The sequence below is a fragment of the Dama dama genome, chromosome 22 (genome assembly GCF_033118175.1).
Source record: "Dama dama isolate Ldn47 chromosome 22, ASM3311817v1, whole genome shotgun sequence".
Taxonomy (NCBI): domain Eukaryota; kingdom Metazoa; phylum Chordata; class Mammalia; order Artiodactyla; family Cervidae; genus Dama; species Dama dama.
The window spans coordinates 31658419-31679736 of NC_083702.1; the positions used below are offsets into that span (position 1 = coordinate 31658419).

General features: G+C 35.9%; 1 protein-coding gene across 5 annotated transcripts in view; it reads right to left on the minus strand.

Annotated features, from left to right (window-relative positions):
- Positions 1 to 627: 627 nt before the first annotated feature.
- The window catches only part of C2CD5 (C2 calcium dependent domain containing 5), an 88057-nt gene continuing 67366 nt past the window's right edge, over positions 628 to 21318 (minus strand). For 2 of the 5 annotated variants that reach the window (XM_061125129.1, XM_061125126.1), the window contains 11 exons: positions 20081 to 20144; positions 19511 to 19572; positions 19193 to 19291; positions 18474 to 18563; positions 17909 to 17996; positions 17047 to 17133; positions 8415 to 8465; positions 7424 to 7525; positions 5913 to 6103; positions 2644 to 2790; positions 628 to 1935 (listed from right to left, as the gene is read on the minus strand). In XM_061125129.1, the coding sequence (XP_060981112.1) occupies positions 1804 to 1935; positions 2644 to 2790; positions 5913 to 6103; positions 7424 to 7525; positions 8415 to 8465; positions 17047 to 17133; positions 17909 to 17996; positions 18474 to 18563; positions 19193 to 19291; positions 19511 to 19572; positions 20081 to 20144 (1113 nt within the window). In that variant the 3' untranslated portion in view covers positions 628 to 1803. The remainder of the gene's footprint in view (positions 1936 to 2643; positions 2791 to 5912; positions 6104 to 7423; positions 7526 to 8414; positions 8466 to 17046; positions 17134 to 17908; positions 17997 to 18473; positions 18564 to 19192; positions 19292 to 19510; positions 19573 to 20080; positions 20145 to 21318) is intronic. The other 3 variants (XM_061125128.1, XM_061125131.1, XM_061125127.1) reach the window with 2 other exon arrangements.

The following is a 21318-nucleotide window of genomic DNA, read 5'->3' on the forward strand; positions in this document are numbered from 1 at the left end:
TGACTCATGGGAAAAGACCCTGATGCTGGGGAAAATTGAAGGCAAAAAGAGAAGGGGACAGCAGAGGACCAGACAGCTAGCAGAGAGCATCACTGACTCAACTGACATGAATTTGAGCAAACTCCAGAATGTAGTGGAGGACAGGAGCCAGGCATGCTGCAGTCCATGGGGTCGCAGAGAGTTAAACATGACTTAGTGATCGAACAAGAGCAATACGCGCAGGATATGACACAAAACAGGCACTCAACCAGTGAGTTACATTAGTAACCCCCTGCCCAGAAAGAACTCAGAAACATTCTCAGCAATCACAAAATAGCTGTCGAATGGATGGATAAAACTATGAACAAGTCAGTCGATTCCAAGTACCTATTTTTCCAGAATGAGCTTAAGTATTATCCTCTTGGGGAAGCCACCTTCATCCCAAGCTACACACGTTTTCTCACTTAACAGTGCAGGTTTCCTACCAACAACAGTGAAAGTGGCACAATTACAAATGTATTTCCCTCCAAATGAAGAATAGACATATACCAGATGATTGCTGACTAAAGAAATGAAGATGATCATATGGAAGGTGATTTCTGACCACTGACAATACTACAAACAGGCAAAAAAACAGATTTAGGAATATTCCAGTTTATAAAACCTTTTATTTAAAAAATAAAATTATAAACAAAATACAGAAAAATATTGACACCTGTGATAATAAGGAAACGACTCCTAATCTTTAGGGCAGTTGTTATCCTGGAAGAGCAAAATCATGAGTTTCATAAAGAAATTTTATTGTCCAAAGGAGGAATGTACTTTTAAAGGTTCATTTGTAATATGTATTTGGCATTGACAAAAAAAAAAAAAAGTATTTCTATCTATACATTCAACATTCTGGAGCATATTTACATTCAAGTTACATTTCCAAATTCTATGCCAAATACAGTCTACCTCACCACCCCAAACCCCTGATAGTACTAAAATTCTGTTTATTTGGTAGGAGCTCAGTATGACTTTATTAGAAAATAATTTTATGTTCCACCTAGATCACATTTTAACTACTTCAACAAAACTCACTGGCCTGTTCTTCCCAGTTGAAGCCAAGCCCCTTCCAGAAAAATTAAACACAAACTGAAACTTGAGTAAAAATGAAGTTATATAGTAATTTTTTTTCTCCTTCCTTAGAGATATTATTAAGCTTCCAATGAAAGGACACTGGCTCTGATAAACAGATTATACTTTTGCAGCAATTAGGATACAAGTCATAGAAGTTTAACTTCTTTTTCAAAGATGGCTACAGCACTTTTCCCTTTTAGTGGTTACCAAATTCCTCATCAAAATAACACATTAATAAACTCACAGTTTTCTGAAAACTTTTCTCCATTTTCCCCATACATTCCTCAAATCAGATCACTTATTAACAATTTGTTAATTTCTTAATTTTTATAAATTACACCAGGATAGCTAGCCTAATTTCCTGATAATTTAAATTACGATTTTATTAAAATCAACATAAATTATAAATATCTTGCATCTTTGCTACAGTTCTCAGAGAAATTTATCTGAACTTCCTGGGGAGTCAAGCCTCTATGAGGCCTGTCTGTCTAGTCTTGGTAAAAAAAAAAAAAAAAAAAAAAGTCAAGATTTGAAAATTCTCATGCCTCCAAGTGATCCCATTCAAATCAAACATCCTCATGTGGGATCGATTCTTTCTTCATTCTCTCATATTAAGTTCATTTTTTACGTCTAGTACGATAAATGAAAGACAAAGGAGACTGATGAATGTCATTTAGTTGCGCTCTTTCTCTCTAATTGACTTCAGGTTGTGACTTCTCCTCCAGGACATGAGGGCTGGCAATTGGCAGCAGGCTGCTGAGTAGACACCACTTCTAATTCAGATTCACGAACAAAAACCACTGCATCACCACTGACGTTTATAAGACACTGTGCCTAAAAGAATAACAGGACATTTCAGTCACATTTCAGTAACACACCCATACTCTCCCGTTACCCTGGGGGCAGCGTTGTAGAGCAGAAACAAGCATACAGTCCAAGAAAAAAATGAGCAAAGGATAAGAAGGCAATGCATAGGAAAGGAAACAAAAAAATTCATTAATATAGTTATTTAATTTTTTAAAGGACCATCTTTAACAGTTGTAAGTGAATTATTATGTTAACAAAGCTGATAAGAGAAATCTGTTCTAAAATTAAACCTAAGCAACGCTCCCCTGTCCCCATTAACAGAATTATATTACTTATTAGAATTAACAATGTGGCCCCATCAGGATGTCCTCTTCACCAGCAGGGCAGTCAGAAGTGGACAGCATCACAGCTCAAACCAGAGGGTGTCTTTAACCGTCCTCCATTAGCCATCACAGGATCCCAGAGACTACCCCCCAAGAAGGTGGTGGGAAAAGTAGTTTAGGAGCAAAACTTCCAGAGGTATTTCAGACTAATAACTTAGTCACTGGGGATGTGAAAACAGCACCTGACCTATGTATGACCAGTTACCAACATATTTACTAAAACATGTTTTCAGCCTCTGGAATCAAAGAGCTCTGAGGAGCAATTCTCTTTTCTGGAGGAGGGTGGGAGGTGAAAAGGCCATGGGGGAAATTCATAGGGTCTCCGCATCAGAGGTTTTTAAGTCCACCTCACCTGGTTTTTGTTTGGATTCTCCATGAAGACACACTGCTTCATTATGTAGGAGACAACAGCGTTCCCTCCCAGCGCAGCCACGTGTGCGCGCACCATTGCAAACACTTCAGCAATGAAGGCGTGCAGAAAACCACTGACTCCACCTTCCTAAAGGATAATGCACAAGAAAACCAAACTATAGGCCTGTGTAAGTGAACGTACATAAAACATCAAAGAATACATGTGAAAATAATTTAAGTGATCTTACTATAATGGATGGTCATTTTAATTTCCTTCACCATGCGGATCTGTTGCATGAATGAAAAAACCTTTACCTAACACGTGTCTACAACAGGGATTATTGTTGGTGTTCAGTCACTAAATTGTGTCATAATCCCAACAGGGACTACTATCTTCATTTTAGAGATGATGAAACTGAAGCTCATGTGACGTGCCCATGATGAAGGTGGAGCACAGAGCTAGTGGACAGATGGCAGAGCAAGAGTTCTAATTGTTCGTCCACTGTCAACACCGCCCTCCATGAAACCGTTCCCGTCATCATTCAAATAAACTGATGGTAAATATAAACAATGAGACTTCCCTGCTATCCATATCTCCCATATCTCTCATTCTGTGAAAATGAACCATGTTCCAAGTCGCACGTCTTTTTCAGTTTCTTGAAGGTTTGACACCTTTTCCAGCCTCGGGGTCATTGTACATGAAGGGTCCACACCCAATTTTCCACCAGGGTAACTAGTACTCACTTCTTCAGGTCTTGGTTTGCACGCGACTTCTTCAGAGAAATCTCCCCTATCAGACCTAAATTACGTTCTCCTGTTAATATTCTCTGAGAGCCCTTGTTGTATTTCTGTATATGACTTACTATTACTAAGAGCTATCTATTTACTCTATGATGATTATTTACTGTCCACTGAATTCCATCATGCCAGGACTGCATCTGCCATGCTCACAACTATATACACTAACACCTACTTCAACAGGTGCATGTATCCAATGATCTATACATATTTGTCATGCAAAGGAATCCAACAGTTTGGGGAACTTTTGCAGTGTTCAAAACCAAACAAGACAGAAACCAAAGGCTAGCTAATAGCTTAAAATGCTTTACAATCTAAATTTTCCACAAATTGTACTGAAGGTTTTTTACAGTCTAGGAAGAAATGTCCAACTTTAAATTGGAAGGTAAGGGCAAAATTTAACACTGTTAGAAAAAGCATTTGTCTAGGTCACATTTTTCTGAAAAGTTACAGGATCCTACATAGAGTTTGTCATTAAGGAATTAAAGGAGTTGCTTCAGCTTGCCTCTGACTCAATCACAATCCAGGACAGTCTTTTTTTCTACTTTTATCAGTTTTCCTCTTACATATCAAATCAAAACATTCTTAGAGTAACAGACACTACAGAGCGGTAAATTCTAATATTACATAATTGAAAGCAAATAACTCAACAAGGAATGAACAAATTTCAGATATTACACTATATACAGGCTTCTCAGGCGGCACTAGTGGTCAAGAACCCCCTGCCAAGGCAGGAGACATGAGAGACGTGGGTTCAATCCCTGGGTCAGGAAGATCCCCTGTAGAGGATGGCAACCCACTCCAGTGTTCTCTCCTTGAGAATCTCATGTTCAGAGGAGCCTGGTGGGCTACAGTCCATAGGGCTGCAAACAGCCAGACACAACTGAAGCAACAGCCCACATGTATGCATACACTACATATTATACTATTTACTATAGCTGATACTATAAACCTCTGTTGAAGGGAAATCTGTGAAGCAGCATTTCAGGGAATGGTAGCTTCAGCAGTTGAAAAGACACTTCGGAAAGAAAATTTTATGGATTCGACAGTATAATATCCATGTGCAACTGGAAAAGGTTAATTCACCAATCTACGCCAGCTTCCCAAACCCAAATTTCTTTGTCAAACTTCAATGGATTTAAAAGTGTTGCCTACTTTAATTCTACATTAAAAGGTTTTTGAGACTATCTTGAGAGAGTTTCTTTTCCATCTCAACACAATTAGAATATGGTTGTAAAAATAATTTTTCTTAAAGGAAACATCTATCTAATTAATTAATCTGTCAGAAGTCACTCCCTCATTTACACAAAAACAGCTTGCGGTTACTCTGTACCAGGTACTATGCTAGGTGCAGAAGGGTGAGCCTGAGGTTAGTAAGCAGGCTGCTATTTCCAAGAAGGCATAGAAACACTGCTGGTAAAACAATGGGGGGAGGGGGGAACACAATTAAGTTTTATTTATAATTAACACACTTTTTAAAAATACAAACTTCTGCTAAAGTAAATTTTGAAGAGTTTATTGGGTTTCACACTTAAATAAGTAAAAATTTTCCCTACTCACTATATTAATTTGCTTAGCAGCCCTGCTCAAGAAACATAAGACAGATAGAAATATAATCTTTTCCTGAGTTTAAATTCCTCTGTAATGCAAGATATAATAGGCTGACTCTGACTCTTAATTTTGACCTCATCAAGCAAGAGATTATAACTGCTGTTACTTAAAAAACAAAAACAAATTAAAGTTTAATGATACCCAGTGTGAGGCAAGAACGTGAACAAACATTTTCATGCACTGATGGCTAGAGAAGGAAATAAGCAGCCTCCTTCTCCTTTGTCAGGAGAAAACGACAGAACTAAATGATATGAAAAAATCTCCAAAGACATCTATTCAGGATATAGTCCCCTACTATTTCTTAATGTGAACTCTTAAAAAATTACCATTTAAATCCATCTCAGGCAAATACCTACTAAGAAACTAAGCTATTCTTTTAGGGCTGTTTTAAACCTCTGTCAAACATGGATACATTTATTTTTCTTTAATTTACCATCTGATAAGGATCTGTAACTTCTAATAACAAATGAATTTAAACCCAACACAACTCTTGCTATAATACTGAAAGTGAAGTCGCTCAGTCATGTCCAACTCTTTTGCGACCCTGTGGACTATAGCCTACCAGGCTCCTCTGTCCATGGAATTTTCCAGGCAAGAATACTGGAGTGGGTTGCCATTTCCTTCTCCAGGGCATCTTCCTGACCTAGGAATTGAACCCAGGTCTCCTGCAATGCTGGCAGACACTTTTACCGTCTGAGCCTAATCTACAGCCAGTCCAGACAGGTTATGGAAAAAAGTGTGTGTATGTGTGTGTTACTTTTGGAAAAAAAACAAACAATTTGAAACATGTTTGGTTTTGATACTAATACTTTCAACCACAGAAAATTCACAAACACAATGAAATAACAACTATAAATTTACCTCACGTAGAGAAGTGGTTTCCCGAATAAAAAACATGTTAATTATCCCAAGATATTTTGTTATTTTTGCTCCAGGAATGAAAGAAAGAGGTGTCATCTTAACAACCCCAACGGTAGAATTTGCACAAGGTGGAGCGGAACGATTCCGGAAGTTTCCTTCACCCATTGGACTTGCTTTTTCAACTGTCACTGCTAAAATTGGAAAAAGAAGAGAAAGCATCAAGATCACATGTTGGTGACTCAATGATTCCCTACTGTTTCCAAATAAGTGGTGACAACATTCAGCTGTCTGTGAGGCTAAGCCATGTCATGAAAGAAAAGAAATTATCATGCACTGCATGCAATTACAAATAGAGAGAAAGAAAAATGTAAGAGGAAATGCTGGAATGGAATCTTTGGGAAGAAAAAATGGCATTCCTGCAAAAGAAAATATCGATGCGGTGCAGCTACACACACAATGATCGTTATAAAGTGAAGACAAAGAAAAAGCGGTAGAGCATTAAAAATTATCTGCTGTAGGAACAAATTATTACAAGAGTGTGAAAGTTGTTAAATTTCCCAGTGCAGTTTTTTCCATCTTTTTTTCAGACGACTTCATCATTGTCAACTTGTAGATAAACCTTATCTTAATTAGTTGTAGCAGGTTTCTTTTCCAAACTTTCTCGACCAAAGTTGTAATTTAAAAAATTTAGCAAATGACCTTGGCTGTCTACAAGTTAATTGTTCATAAAATAACAAATACCTACTGCTTAGCAAATAACTACCATGAACCAGACACACACACACACGTGTGTGTGTAATTTTTCACAACAACCCAGCGACATAGGTGTTATCATCCCCATTTAACACATGAGGAAACTAAGGCTCACAAAACTTAAATAACTTGCCAAGGTCACACAACTATTAAAATGGCACTTCTAGGATTCAAAACCAGACCTGGTTGGTTCCACAGCCTGTAAGCTTCCCCCTAAACACAGTTCCTTCCCTTTAATGTGAACTCTTTCACTCAAATACATTTACCTCAAAGTCTACCAAAACACATGGACTATAGATTTAAAAAAAAAAAAAATTCCAAGTCCTGATGCTGAGTCTAGCAGTAAGATAAGAGTTGGCCACTTTCTCTCTGGAGATACCTTCTATTCTCACGCTAGACATCACTCTTAGTAATCTGACAGATGCCATATACTACTGAGTACCTTGGGCCCTGCAAGAGTGTCTCTTCAATAAAAGCTCATTAATTTCCTTCCACTATGTGACATAATATCTATTTATATACTTCTAAGAATACCTTCACCAAAATAAAATACTAAAAACACAACCCTGCAGCTACAATTTAAACATCTAAAGGCCCTTCAAAAGCTTTTGCTAAATGATTATTAGCATCTGCAGCTTTCACACTCCAATACATGACTGACTGGCAATGTTATTACTGAGTAGTCAGGGCCAGCCTTCACCACTGGGAAATCAGGGATATGCTTCTCAAATCACAACGTGGTAGAAACATCCGCCTACTTGTCTTAATTGATCCGCGCCTTATGGTCTGAGCTTTCAGTTTAATGAGCTCTATCCAGCTGCTGCATCTGTCTGCAAAGGAACTGTAATCAACTGACGTTGCTGAAAACACAGACAGAAAACAAAAGAAAAAAACAAAGAAAAAATATGGATGACGTCTCATACTCGTCACAACACTCCTCTCGATGATGTAATTTAACTGTCACTTAGGGGGAAAGGTGGTCCCTTTCAAGTCAGGTGAGAGAGATAGTAAAGAGTCAAGCTTTAGACACTGATTTGTCCAAAACCAAGTTGTTGGTTGGCTGAGCATCTCTGGTGATGTCAGAGCTGTATGGTCTCTTAGGGGGAACAGAAGTGGGTGGGTCTACCAATATCAAGGAAAGGGTCACATGCTACGTTTTAACTAACTTCCTTTCCTTTCTTTTTATTTCACACTGTTTTTAGCTGTTTATACTTAGGACTTTAATTTATAATCAGAACTTTGTGAATATTCCTTGCCCTATTTTTGCCCTGAAATAAAAAAAAAAAAAAGAATGAGAATCAAATGTTAAAGAAGACATGAAAAAAAATCACTAGTTAACTTATTTTTTGCAAAATATCTTCTTTCTACCAGTAGTAACAAGAAAGCCAAAGGGTCATTTTTATCAATATTCTATTTCCACATCTGATTTTGGCAACAAAGCTTCTATTAACATGGAGTGAGGATCAAGTGTAAGCCCAACAAGTTCTCCTTTTCAAAAGAATATCTTTTACTACTGTTGAGCTAAAAAATAATATTAAAAAGCTAAAGTCTTATCTTTAGAAACTGGAACACTATTAAAATGCTAGATGGCATAAATATTACTTCAATTATACAATCTAACTACAATAAAGCCACATTCTGGTGTCTATTCCATTGTCCAGTGCATTTCTTCAATGTCCGTATGCTTATGCACCACCACACTAGAATTTCACACCTTTGGTGACTATTTGCTTAAATAGACAAACTCACCTCTCTGTGCAGCTGGGATACCTGAGTTAGAACTTGCACTCTCCAGGTGTTCTAGTAAGACAATATGAACAACATTAGCTTGGATGCTAAGTACAAGCCAGTATCTCTTTGCTCTTGGTTAATACTCTCTAAAAGCTAGATGAACAGGAGAAAATTTTTATGGCCTCATTATAAAAGCAAACCAAACAGAAGTACTTAGGTTTAAAATGGCAGTTTCTATTGATATATGAAAACTAGCTCAGTTAACAAACACCACGCCAAGAAAGATTACTTGTTATTATAACACAAAGAAAGTTCCAGAACACTCTACATGTTAGAAAACATCAACACAGGAACAAATGTTAGTGGGAGGGAAGCAGGATGTGGCAAACCTGAACAGAGAAAAGGGTCAATGTACTGGGAAGAAAATCTGAAATGAAACTGGGAAGGTAAATGTGGGGGGAAAGCCAGTAAGATTAAGAGCTACAGACAAAGCAATGACCTGTGTCTCAGAGATGAACACACACTATACATTAGTCCCGCCCCACCCACCTCACCACTAGTCCCCTCTTTCAAAGCTTTCACTTTCAACAGTTTCCTCTGAAACTGTCAAGACTTTATGGAACTAAAAGGTGACTACTTTTCACAGAAATAACTAGGAATCCCAAACTAAAACCTCCTTTCTAGTAAGCTCACAAAAGCAACATCTTGAATTCTTCCTGAAAGTTTATATTTTTATCATAGATATTTAAGGAACTGTACAAATTCAAACAGCACTACATTAAAAAAAAAAAAAAAACCATCATATATTTCTAATTTTCAGGCTCTACCCACACTAGCATATTTGAATTTTTGTTTCTAAGAATTTCATAACTATGGATACAGTGTTGCCAAGATAGAAATAACTCATAAAACACTAAGAATAATTTGGGTCAGCCAGTTTTTTTAAATTATAAACTAAGTAAATAAGTAAATATATAATATTTTCATCTCTGCATCATATGTTGATTTTGGGGGTTATATTCTTAAATTTGTAAAAGGTGTCCTTTTCAAAAATCAAGATTTATACAGAATGTTTCTGCCAACTGGGAAGCAATGACGTATCTCCCATCCCCACTCCACCTCTTTTTTCCTAAGGCTAGTGACCACGAGCTAACACTGGAGAGAGTACAGTGGTCAACATTCCTCTTATGATACAGAGCTGTCCAATAAAAGGGATCACGAGAAGTTCCCAAAATGATTTGTGAGGGGATCACACTGGGTGTGCCCTGACCATCATGAAGTTCTCGAGGGAGTGTCCTCCTGATTCGGAATCCTAAGGGGTACTGAAAGCCCAGGAGGAAGACCGAACAGAACTGACACTCAATTTCTAGCAACCGCTGATCCAGTGCAGGGGCTGGGAAAGTAAACGGCCCACCCCAGGCTCACACATCCCAGGAGAGTTCCAGGACTCTCAGAGGTCCTAGGCAGTACAGCCTCACTGAGTATAGACACAGAAAATACAGTCAGCATTAGAGACCCTAGTTTTATCATGTGGGGATGCGAAGAAGGGAGAGGAAGCTAAAAGAAAACATGAAAATGACTAAAATTATCCTCTATACCTTCATATTATCTTGGCAATATGGAATTCCCTGGTAGCAACTGTATATGAAATGTCCACAAAAAGAGCTTATACATGTAGAATCTGCTCCCATCTTCAAATATGTCAAGTGTTAAAAAGTAAAGGTATACAATGATCTGTAGAATATCTGTGCTTTAAAAAAAAAAAAAAGGATAAATAGAACATCTTTGCAAAGAGAGACAATATAGCTGTTAAGAGCATTTGCCTCTTGGGAAGGAAAATGAAGGGAGAAGGGAGCTTTATTTTGGACAATGTGGTCTTTTTGTAGGATTTGAATTTTTTGTCACGTACACTTACTACTTTCCCCCAAAAATTTTACAAAAGGTGGAGAAGAAGAGAAACAAGAGAGGAAAAACATTTATTCCCAGCCTTCAAGTGTGAATGTGTCTGAATTAAAATCTGAAAAGAACACACAGTTTTTAAATTGGAGACATGGAGGGAAAGAATGAGTCAGGAGACTTCGGACCTCGCTGAAGGAGAGCAGGTTCACCTTCTGCCATGTTTGCCAGGAGGCTCATTTTTCCTATCAGAGAAAAGACCCAAGAGAAGTCAGTCCTGGCAGCAGCTGGATTTTGACACTTTGGACTAGTCTGAACACCTCAAACATCTAATGACCTCAGGCTCTCTGCTTCCTTCTGATTACAGCTTGGCTTCCCAGGTAACAGCCTTTTCAAAAGAGAAGGTAGCGTAGACATTAGCTGTCTGGCTCACTGACAAAGCAGAAATTCTAGTTGTCTGTGTTAGTCGCTCAGTAGTGTCTGACTCTTTGTGACCCCATGGACTGTAGCCCACCAGGCTCCTCTGTCCATGGGATTCTCTAAGGCAAGAAAACTGCAGTAGGTTGCCATTTCCTCCTCAGGGGATCTTCCCAACCCAGGGGTCGAACCCGCATCTCCTGTTTCCTGCACTGCAGGCAGCTTCTCTACTGCTGAGCCTCGGGGAAGCCCCATGCAATCTCTAAGCCAGTACTAAAAAAAAAGACAACAGATTTCATACTCAGAAGTAGAAATCTTTTTAAATGTCCTTGAGGCTTTACTGGGGAGCCAATGCTCAGTTCTGGCCATTTGTACAACTCTGTGGAAGACTTTGAGACAAAGCTGCAAAAAGAGTCTAAATCAAGCCACACAGCAACCCAGTTCTCTTACCATTTCCTTGCTCACTGAATACAATTTTGCCTTTCAAAAAATCTACTAAGTGATTGTGATAATCCCTCAGAAAGAAAAAAAATGCTGGGAAGTTAATGAGGCAAACAGAACAAATAGATACACTATTTTCTTAGTATACTCTAGTGACTTTTAACAGGCCTTACCAGAGTGGGGAGGGGGATTAACCTAGATTAAAGCGGTTTAGTGGAAATGAGCATACAGATGAAAAACAGAAAGAAAATCTAGCAAGAATTCTTCCTCCTTCAGTTATACACCTGCCAGTGCTTCTGAAGTTTGAGACGCTTCCATTCTCCTAAACAATCTGTCACACCAATGACAAAGGGATGTACTAGCCATGATAAAGTCTTACACTGACTACTCTTCTAACAACTTACTTTCTATCATTAAAATTTACAGATCATCTTTGCTCTGAATAATTAAAAAAGTCTTTGAGACAGTCTTTTCCTGTCACCCTAAGAAAATTACTAAAACTGAAAAAAATTCTTGCAAACTCTGAAAAGATTCTCTGGCAGATAAAACTATATGCAATCTGGAGTCTCTAAACTATATTGCCTTATTTTCCTATTTAAACATTCTCAGTTTTAAACTATGATGATCAAAACTTGGTTTTATGTTCCTTTAGGCATTTCCATCAGTCTATAATGAACTGATCAGTATCTGGCTTAATGATTGAGCAAAACAAATGATGTATATAAACATTCAGTATATACCTGGACCCTAATGGTCTTCAAATATTGGTGGTCTGATAATGAAATTAACATATTACAGTTAAAAATTATTAAAGCATGGAGAAAAATGTTAAGTTGTTTGGATCTGGATATTTCACTAGGGGAAAAAAGTTCAACTAGAATACACAGATAATACATACAATAGATGACAAAGGCAATTAGTTGCCCTATTTGAATCATTAAAACTTCCAATTAAAGGTGTACAATATCCTAACCCACTTGCTTTTCTTCTTCAGTCCCCATCATTCACTCCTCTCACTACCATCCTTTTATCTTTTTTCCCCAAATAATCCTGGTTTTTGATCAGGAGCCCAATTCAACTTTCTTTGCTTTTCACCCCCTCCTTCCCTGACTCGCTTTTACTGCCCTCGAGCTGCCCTGAAGAAGCTAAGATTCTTTATCTCTACCTCTTTATCAACTCTTTGCTTCCTTCACACTTCCTAGGTGCAGTTTTCACATTTTCCACTCTTTATAGAGTTTCTGTTAATTCTCTTTCCCTCTGTATTTTTCTCCCTTCAGGATCCCCTACTGATTGCCGTGGCCACCACCAACAAGGAAAATTTAGCATTTTCAATAGTTGCTACCATTTGGTCACGTGTGCTTAGCCTCTCAGTCACGTCCAACCCTGTGGCCTGCACGGCACTTCTGTCCAAGGGATTCTCCAGGCAAGAATTCTGGAGTGGGTTGCCATGACCTCCTCCAGGGGATCTTCCCAACCCAGGGATCAAACCCAGGTTTACCGCATGGCAGGCAGATTCTTTACCATCTGAGCCACCAGGGAAGCCCAAGAATACTGGAGTGGGTAGCCTCCAGCAAGTCATTTAAGTTTAAAAAATTAAACTATATTTTAAAATCAAATTTGGTTTAACAAAAAAGTAAACTCCGACAGCCTACTGTAAAAATAAAGGAAAAAGGTTCCAATGTGGATACCTAATTATGGAGTACAATGCATTGAGGGGTGTAAGATTTCTTTTTTACTGAAATCCAGAATGTGACCTATGTTTTGTCACATTAGTCAGCAACTGCTCAATGAAAAGAGAACTCCTCCCAGCCTCTAGTTAATGCCACTGAACATGAGGATACCACCCCGGAATAAAGCCAAGTGACAGCAGAAACAAGCATGGGGGGTGGGGAGTAATAAAAAAATGTTTCCTCTATACAGCTTCATCCAACAGTATACAAACACTAAAGGTGACTTAAGTAAACCCTTTCACAGCCTTAAACTCTAAGAATTTTAATGAAAACCATTATCCTATTACAGATTAGATTTATAAAGTATTTGATATCTATTCATATACATATATATATATATATATATATATAGTGGTACATATATACATATATATATACATATATATATATATATAGTGGTACATGATTCACACACATTTGTCTAACATAAGTTCTTAAAGTCCCACAATATGGCATCTAATATCTCAAGATTCAGGCCTTTAAATGTATATCTACTAAAGCAATATGCTAATCTTTTAAGTAAAAAAATTATACACATAAAATTGTTGACATTACTGTTCATGAGAAATATCTTACTGATTTTTAAACATCTTTTACCCTGATTACATTTACTCAGATTCTCTATTTTTACTATATTTGCTCAATCTTTGTTCACTTTCACTTCATAAAATATATATGATTTTTAAATTCTCTTAAAAACCATTTCAGAATGAAGTGACATATTAAAAAAAATTGATATATAGATATTAGTAAAGAGGGAAAATACTATGAAAGTGCCATAAAAAATTTCCTATTGTTATCTTTTCTCTTATAACACAGCTTCATAAGAAAAAAAAGTAATTTATGGTGATGCCACATCATCTCTGTTCCTCACAGTATTCAAAGAATTTTGATGACCTTCACTTGATAATGTTCTTTAAGAAATTACTTAGTCTCAGCACTTTTTGGTATTTCAAATCAGAAAAATCAAGATAACTAGCAAGGTAACACCAAATCAACCATAATTTGAGACATACATCAAAACTGTTTTGTTTACCTTGAGAAACAAAACCAAGTATAACAAAAGATGGAAGGAAAAAAAAAGCTGAACATGGATGGACAACTCAGGCCCAGGCTTACTCTACACAGTCAATTAGAATACATGTAATTGAAACATCTTCTCTTCAAAGAGTCACTCATTTTCAGTAACACAAAAAGATAAGGAAAGGTTTATCTACAAGTGAAAAGATGGAAATATTAATAAACATACTGTGCACAGCTCTTGACACTACTCTGTCAACTAAAAAGAAGTAAAAATTTTCATAAATCATCCCATTTGTGATAAGAACATGGAAAATAAATTAGTATTCAAAGTTTTCAGAATTAAAACAGATAAATCTCAGTCAGCTTAGCTAACTGACCTAACTATAAAAACTATGTATTTATTATCATATCAGTCATCAATTTTTAAGCCTCTGGTTGCAGAAAGAAAGTAAAGTGTTTTTTTTTTAACATTTATTCCCCACCCTCGCCTTTCTATCTCCCACCTATTTCCTCTAAACCGCTAAGCTTAACTGTTCCCAGAAACTTCTATTCTCTATTCAAAGCCTGCCTTCACATTAAAATATTCAGTACTACATTCATGATATAACTCTATTATTACATGTTTCAGACCTTTCAAAAGCTATTCTATCCTTAAATTTTCTAAAATACTTGGAAATAATTTTTTCTAATGTATATAGCATAGCACATGGTCTCCTGGAGAGACCTCAGGAAGCAAAGACAATAAATAAGCATGCAACATAAACCACAATATACACGATTTTAAATAAAATGCACAGATAAACTTTTTAGTGTTCACTGATGATTTTAAAATATAACATTCAAGGAAAGGCACATAGGTTTTACAGTTAAGTACTTAGTATTAAAAGTTTTATATATATATAAGTATTAGATGTGATGATATTATTATGAAGCTGACAATGGTGACAACGATGATGATAAAGGCAGCAGGATCTGATTCAGTGATTTTCAAACTTTTTGAAACCCTTTCTTCTAACAAAACCACACAGAAAGCCAACAGAGAAGACACAGTGAATCAAAGCCGCTCTAGTTCAGAGGTAGGGGAGCCACACGACCCCTGATACCTTGCCTCTTGGAAGGCAGGCCAACCACAAGGCACCTCTGAAGACATTCTATGGTTTGGAGGGACAGAGTTTAAAAATCATTGGTTTAACTGATTTGAAGCTATTTGGAAAATGAACTCAAAGAAGCTTAGTGTGACCTCAGGCATAATTTAGCTTTTATGTTTTTAGTAATTATTGAAGAACCATACACCATAGAAACTCAAAAAAATCCGAGAATTTAAAAGGCTTCTCCAGAATCCATCTTTTCACGTTTTACAAATGAGGAACTGAGACTTCAGTGGCCTAACTTCAGATTAATGGGCCCAAGTTCTCACAATTGACATCATCAGGAGCAGAACTGAGAAAAAAGCCAGGTCTCTTGCTTTATTAGTCCACTTTATGGCCCTTTCCCATGCTCCTTAAAATAAACTGCAAATATTTTACGTATTGTTTAGATATAATTTATTCTACTCAAATTCTTCTTTGTTTTTCAGTTCACAGATTTTCATTTGTGCAAAACATACTAATTACTACAAAAAGCATTAGTTTTAATTACCTTTGAAAACATTTTGAAAGCTATTACAGAAACTGTAAGTTATCAATATAGACATGTCTAATTTACAGAGTTTAAATTTAATCTTCCACAGAATTCAGTAGCTATTAACAACATGATGAAATAGAGCTGACAGGGACCTCAACTCCACAAATAAATATTTTTATAGATTAGCAACTGATCAAACCTTACTGCTGATTGGGTTATTGGTTTTAGTTGCCCCCTCCTCACCACTGCTGGGTAAGGATAAACTAAGTGAAAACTAAAAGTAGTTTGAAACTAACCCTGTGTTAAATGTAAGTTTCTATAGAAAGCAGGTGTTTAAAAAAAATAATCTTATCTAGTCAGTTCAAGGAAGATTCTAGACTGTTCTGCTTTTTGTTCTAAAAGCTATATTTAAATTATAAATCTGAACTCAGATTATCTTTGGATTTATCCCCTCCCCCCCACTTTTTTTAAAGAAATTCTCTATGGAGTTCTAAATGAGAATTTTAATTTGGACAAAAAGGAAAAAGAACCACATGGTAACCATGTTAGAAAGTTCCATATCTGAAAGTACCTTAACCTTTTCAGCTCCAAAATATGAGTTAAGATCTATTTATCTTCATAGACTCTGAACTGATTTAGTAAAGACTCTACTGATATATACACAATGTGAATTTAAAGCTATTCTGTATCATAACTTACTTGGTAATGGATAAAGTAACTGACAAGTAGAAACCATATGTCACTCGCATTATAAAACGTAAACATTAGAAAGGCCATCTGATTTTAAATAATGAATGCATCATTTCTCAGATTAAGAAATTTAGGGAAAAACACAAACATTTATTGTGTATAAACTGCTCTAAGATAAGGTACAGTAATTCTGAAATTTTTATAAGAATTGCATTGAAATCATAAGAGAAATGGAAAAAACTACCTCCCACTTTTCTCCAAAGAGTGTACAGGTGTAAGTAGGCCTACTGCTATTGAATTAAGGAATAATCATTTTGCATTTGAAAACATGTTCCTCAAATATAACACACCCAAAAGACAGAAAGCTCATCCCTTTCTCACTTATACTAATCCTTGCCCAAAACCTGTCTCCACATAGATTCTGAAGAAAGTAAGTATTTTGTTGTCTAAGAAAATCTAAAAATTTCTGCAAAGGTTAGAATGTTGCCGGAAAAAGTTCACCAGATAAAAATATCAAAAATACCATATGTGAACAGTTAACTGTGGGAAATCCAAATCTCTGAAAATAAAACTTTAATATATTTGAGGTATTAGAACAGAATTATCATATGAAAAATTACCTTAATAAGTTATGATGAGATTACTAGAGAAATTAATTAAAATGAAAGCAACAGTACTCTCTCCCTGTTATGAACATGAAGAAACATACAATGCAGGAATGAAGAACAAATCTCCATTTCAATATTAAGTTAAGATCACCTACAATCAAGAAGCAAGTGAAAGTGTCTAGACACTAGTATTTGTGCTTGCATTTCTCTTGCTTAACCAACCTTTAGCTGGTGGAAAAGGATGAGAAGGAAGTGAATCTGAACAGAGTTCCAGGGGAAACTGCAAAAGTTCTTCATTATCTGTAGAGGCTTGAGAAGCAAGAAAAATATAAATTACTACCTAATGATCTCTTATTAATTTTTTAAAAATTAAGAATCTGGGATAATATATGTATTTTCCCCCAATTCAATTTATTCTGGTTATTTTCTCCTTGCTTTCTACCTTCACCTGCAGACACTGAGAGTGGCTGCTATCTTTCCAGGAGGGACTGTTGGGGAGATTTAGAAAGGATGATACATATAAACCTCTTAGCAACAGTGCCTTGCAAAGAATAAGCACTCACTAATAATTATTACTATCCTACTCTTGTATTGATACTATACTAGTTCTGTGATACTTAAACCAGTTATTGCCTATTTTCTTTGATAAATATTTGAACACATCATCATTTAACACATCTCTCAATCTGACATTAAATCAATACTATACAGGTGTAATATATTCAACTTAAAATATTTTAGATATTTATTTAACCAGCAAGTCATTAAACCTCAGAAAGTTTCTCTTTTTTTTCAGAGCCTCTAAATTGCTGCAGAATTAATGATACAATCTAAGTCTAAAAAACAGCCACATTTCCTGCGTAAACAGTGGTGAACCACCTATTCCATGTGCGAAAAAAAAAAAAAGCCAGTCATATGCTTATCCATACAATTATCCTGATAAAGAAAACAGGAAAAGTGACAGTATCTTGTCAAAAAACATATCATTTAGTTAGTCACCTATCCTCTACATGTTTTCACTGAACTATAAAATAGACAAATATATTTTTTCACTGAACCATGCTCCCATCTACCACAGGTTTACCTCTTTGCAATAACTTCTCAGCATGTGTTTTTGTAGTCTGTAAAGCCTGATTTTTGTCAAAGGTTATAGCAACTGCTGTGACTGTAACCTAGAATCACAGAAACAATATGATTAGTGAAGTAATCATTCCCAAAATAATCTTCTCACAAATCTTTCTCACTACCATGGAACAACTTATACAAACTGGTTAATTTGCCTTTAATGGTTAAGATTCTTAACCAGAACTGCACATAAACTCAGGTATTCAGTCTACAACTAAGCCCAACATGTACACCTAAACCTAGGTGTTCCAGAAAAAGCTCAAGAACTTCTCTAAAAGACGGAGACTGCAAAAGTCACACTGAGGCAGAACTCACAGTGGGTATTATGCTGGAACACACATGTGATTCTACCTTTAGATAACTAGAGTTCACAAAAGTAAAATGGACAGACAAGATCTGACTCATACTAACATGTTTAACAATATTTTGAAATAAAGCAGCTTATACTTCTCAATTATGGCAAACGTATAGTATTAAAACAGATCAAAGAAATCTTTTTTAATAATTGACTAAACCTTAATTACCTGAATTAATTCATCTTCAGGGAGAGAGACTGTAAAATTGACATGGCAAAGGCAGCAGGGGATCATAGACCGTAGTTTAAAATACAGGCTCTACACAGAAGAAAATATTAGTAATATTACTTCTTTTAATTTAAAAATTTATAAAAAATGATTTTAATGCATATTTTACTGTGGCAAATAAAATTCAAAAGATCAAGACATTTCTGTTTTATCTATTCTTTCATTAAGAATACAGTTTGGGGGGGACACATGTATACCCATGGCTGATTCATGTTGATATAAAGCAAAAACCATCACGATATTGTACAGCAATTATCTTCCAATTAAAATAAATTAATTAAAAAATAAAAATAAAAAATGGAGATTTTAAAACATTAAAAAATGAATACAGTTTTAATATCTAAGCAGACAATAAGATTTAGTCATATTTCTAAGTCATAAAAACATAAGAGGGGTTTTTAAAATTTATAAATACAGATTTTCATGCACTTTAAAGTTATGAAATAACTCAAAATATATACTTTTTATACTGGGGCATATTAGAATGCAGAGGACAACTTTGGCATTTTACTCGGCGGCAGGTTAAGATTGACAAATAAATAAAAATAATTCCCCCTACCACTGTGCAAGGTATTCCAGACAACATAAGCACTTTTCTTTTTAAATCTCATGGTCCTTAGGCGTTTTAACTAAAGAATAGTTAGTCAGAAGGTTCCTACCTTAAGCAAGTTTTCACAGAGATCATTAAAGTTCTTATTAAGGGCTTGATTAGTCAGGTTAAGGCTGCTTAATCGGATTACTCTTACTGATGTAAACATCTAAATATGGGAAGATATAATGGCATGTCATTTCATTATTTTTAACTATATACTGTAACAGAAAATAAAATAAACTACCATACTGCTACTATAATAATTATTTTCTACAAAGATAAGATTTAATTGCAATAAGGAGGCAGAAAGAAGACACACGTTAAGTAAGAACTTGCCAAAATCACACATGCTGCATTTGCTTAAAATTAAGAGTAAAAGGCTTACCTGTATTTCAGATGTCCAATTGTTTATACCAGGCATAATTTCTGTATTACAACTATAAAAGCCTGTCAAAGTGAATTACAATTAAAATTTATGATACTATTTATTCTTGTTGTTAAAGGATAACATATTTCAATTTTTACATGAAGTTCTAACTGTAAAATCTACTCATTCTTTTTTTCTAAAACTCTATACCTCTGGGAAACTTTAGACCACGTTAATAAGTTAGCACGGTTTTGGGGGGTAATGATAAACATGCTGCTAAGTCACTTCAGTCGTGTCCGACTCTGTGCGACCCCATAGACGGCAGCCCACCAGGCTCCCCCATCCCAGTCCACGGGATTCTCCAGGCAAGAACACTGGAGTAGGCTGCCATTATAAAAGGATTAAAAATCAGCTCACCTAAGTTCTAACGTAAATATTTTTAAACACTGTGTTTTCAACCTTGGGGTAGCAAAGAACATGACAGAATTTAACACTGATAAAGCCTTTAAAGTTAGTGCTGTAATAATTATGAACTGAAATGCTGATATGCAAAACTAGTCTCCTCTCAGGTAATTTTTCTCTATTTACCTGAAGGAGGTGGGACATCAGTGAGGAGAGAATGTACATCTTCCATGGCATCTGTGTCATCAATCTGAAAATGAAAAGATTAAACCTATCACATAAATAATAAATATATAGTTATTTCAAATTTTTAAGATTATTTTTATCATTTATTAAATAGAAAACATAAAGAGTCAAGGAAAAGTAGAGCCATTTTCCCCTAGGTTAAAGCATAAAATTTGAAAAAACTTTTCTAGAATCTATAAACTTTACTGCAATAATAATTATAAATACTTCTAAATGAAATATCTTACATTACAAAGTATACTGGGTTAAAAAAAAAATCAAGCCTTTTCTCAAGTCTTTTTGAGGGCATGTTTCAAAAGATTTACAAAGATAACATAAACAATCATTACCTCTGTTTAAACTAATAAAGTGTAACTTTAAAAAAATCTTCTGGCTAAATATGGAACTGCTTTAAAATAGAATTACATAGGGATAAATTTAAAGGTATGTCTTCAAAGAATAAGTATAAATTCCATTTTTCTTATGTCTCAACATTCTATTGTGAATTACAAATAGTGAACATATCCAACTGGACATATATCGACATTCATCTGTAGACTGGGGGGTCTAAGTCCTATCTCATACCCTTGAGATGTCAAGAACCACTTTCACTTACACTTTGCTTCAGTTACCCACAGTCACGGCCATACCTCAACTGTGGTATTCCCCAAAACACTTCACACCAAGATCTCAAGCACTCTCCAAACACAACCCCTGTGTCTCTCTGTCCCTTCTTTTACTGAATCTATACCTTGTCCTCTTGTCCACACTTGAAGCACTTCCATCTTCCAATGAGCTAGGATCCCAGGATCAGAAGTATCAAAAACGCTCTGCATCGAGGTTTAAGTAATGCTAAGAATCATCTGGAGGGTTTGTGAAACAGATTCCTGGGCTCCCCCTTGAAATATTCATGTACGAGGTCTGGAGTAGGGGCCCCAGGGCCTGAATTTCTTACAAACTCCCAGCTGGTGCAACGCCACGTCACAGGACACTGCATAGGACCGCTCTAAACAGAACCCTGGCGCTTGTTATTTCTTAATCTTTTACTGACCTACACTTTTTTTTTCCCATTCTCAGACTGTAGAAATGATGAGAAAAGCGTACAAAGTCATGTAGTTTGAGTTTTCTACAAGGTAACACTCTCGTCTCAGTTGAGCCTTGAGCACCTTCTATCGTTCACAGGCACTGTTCTAGACTCT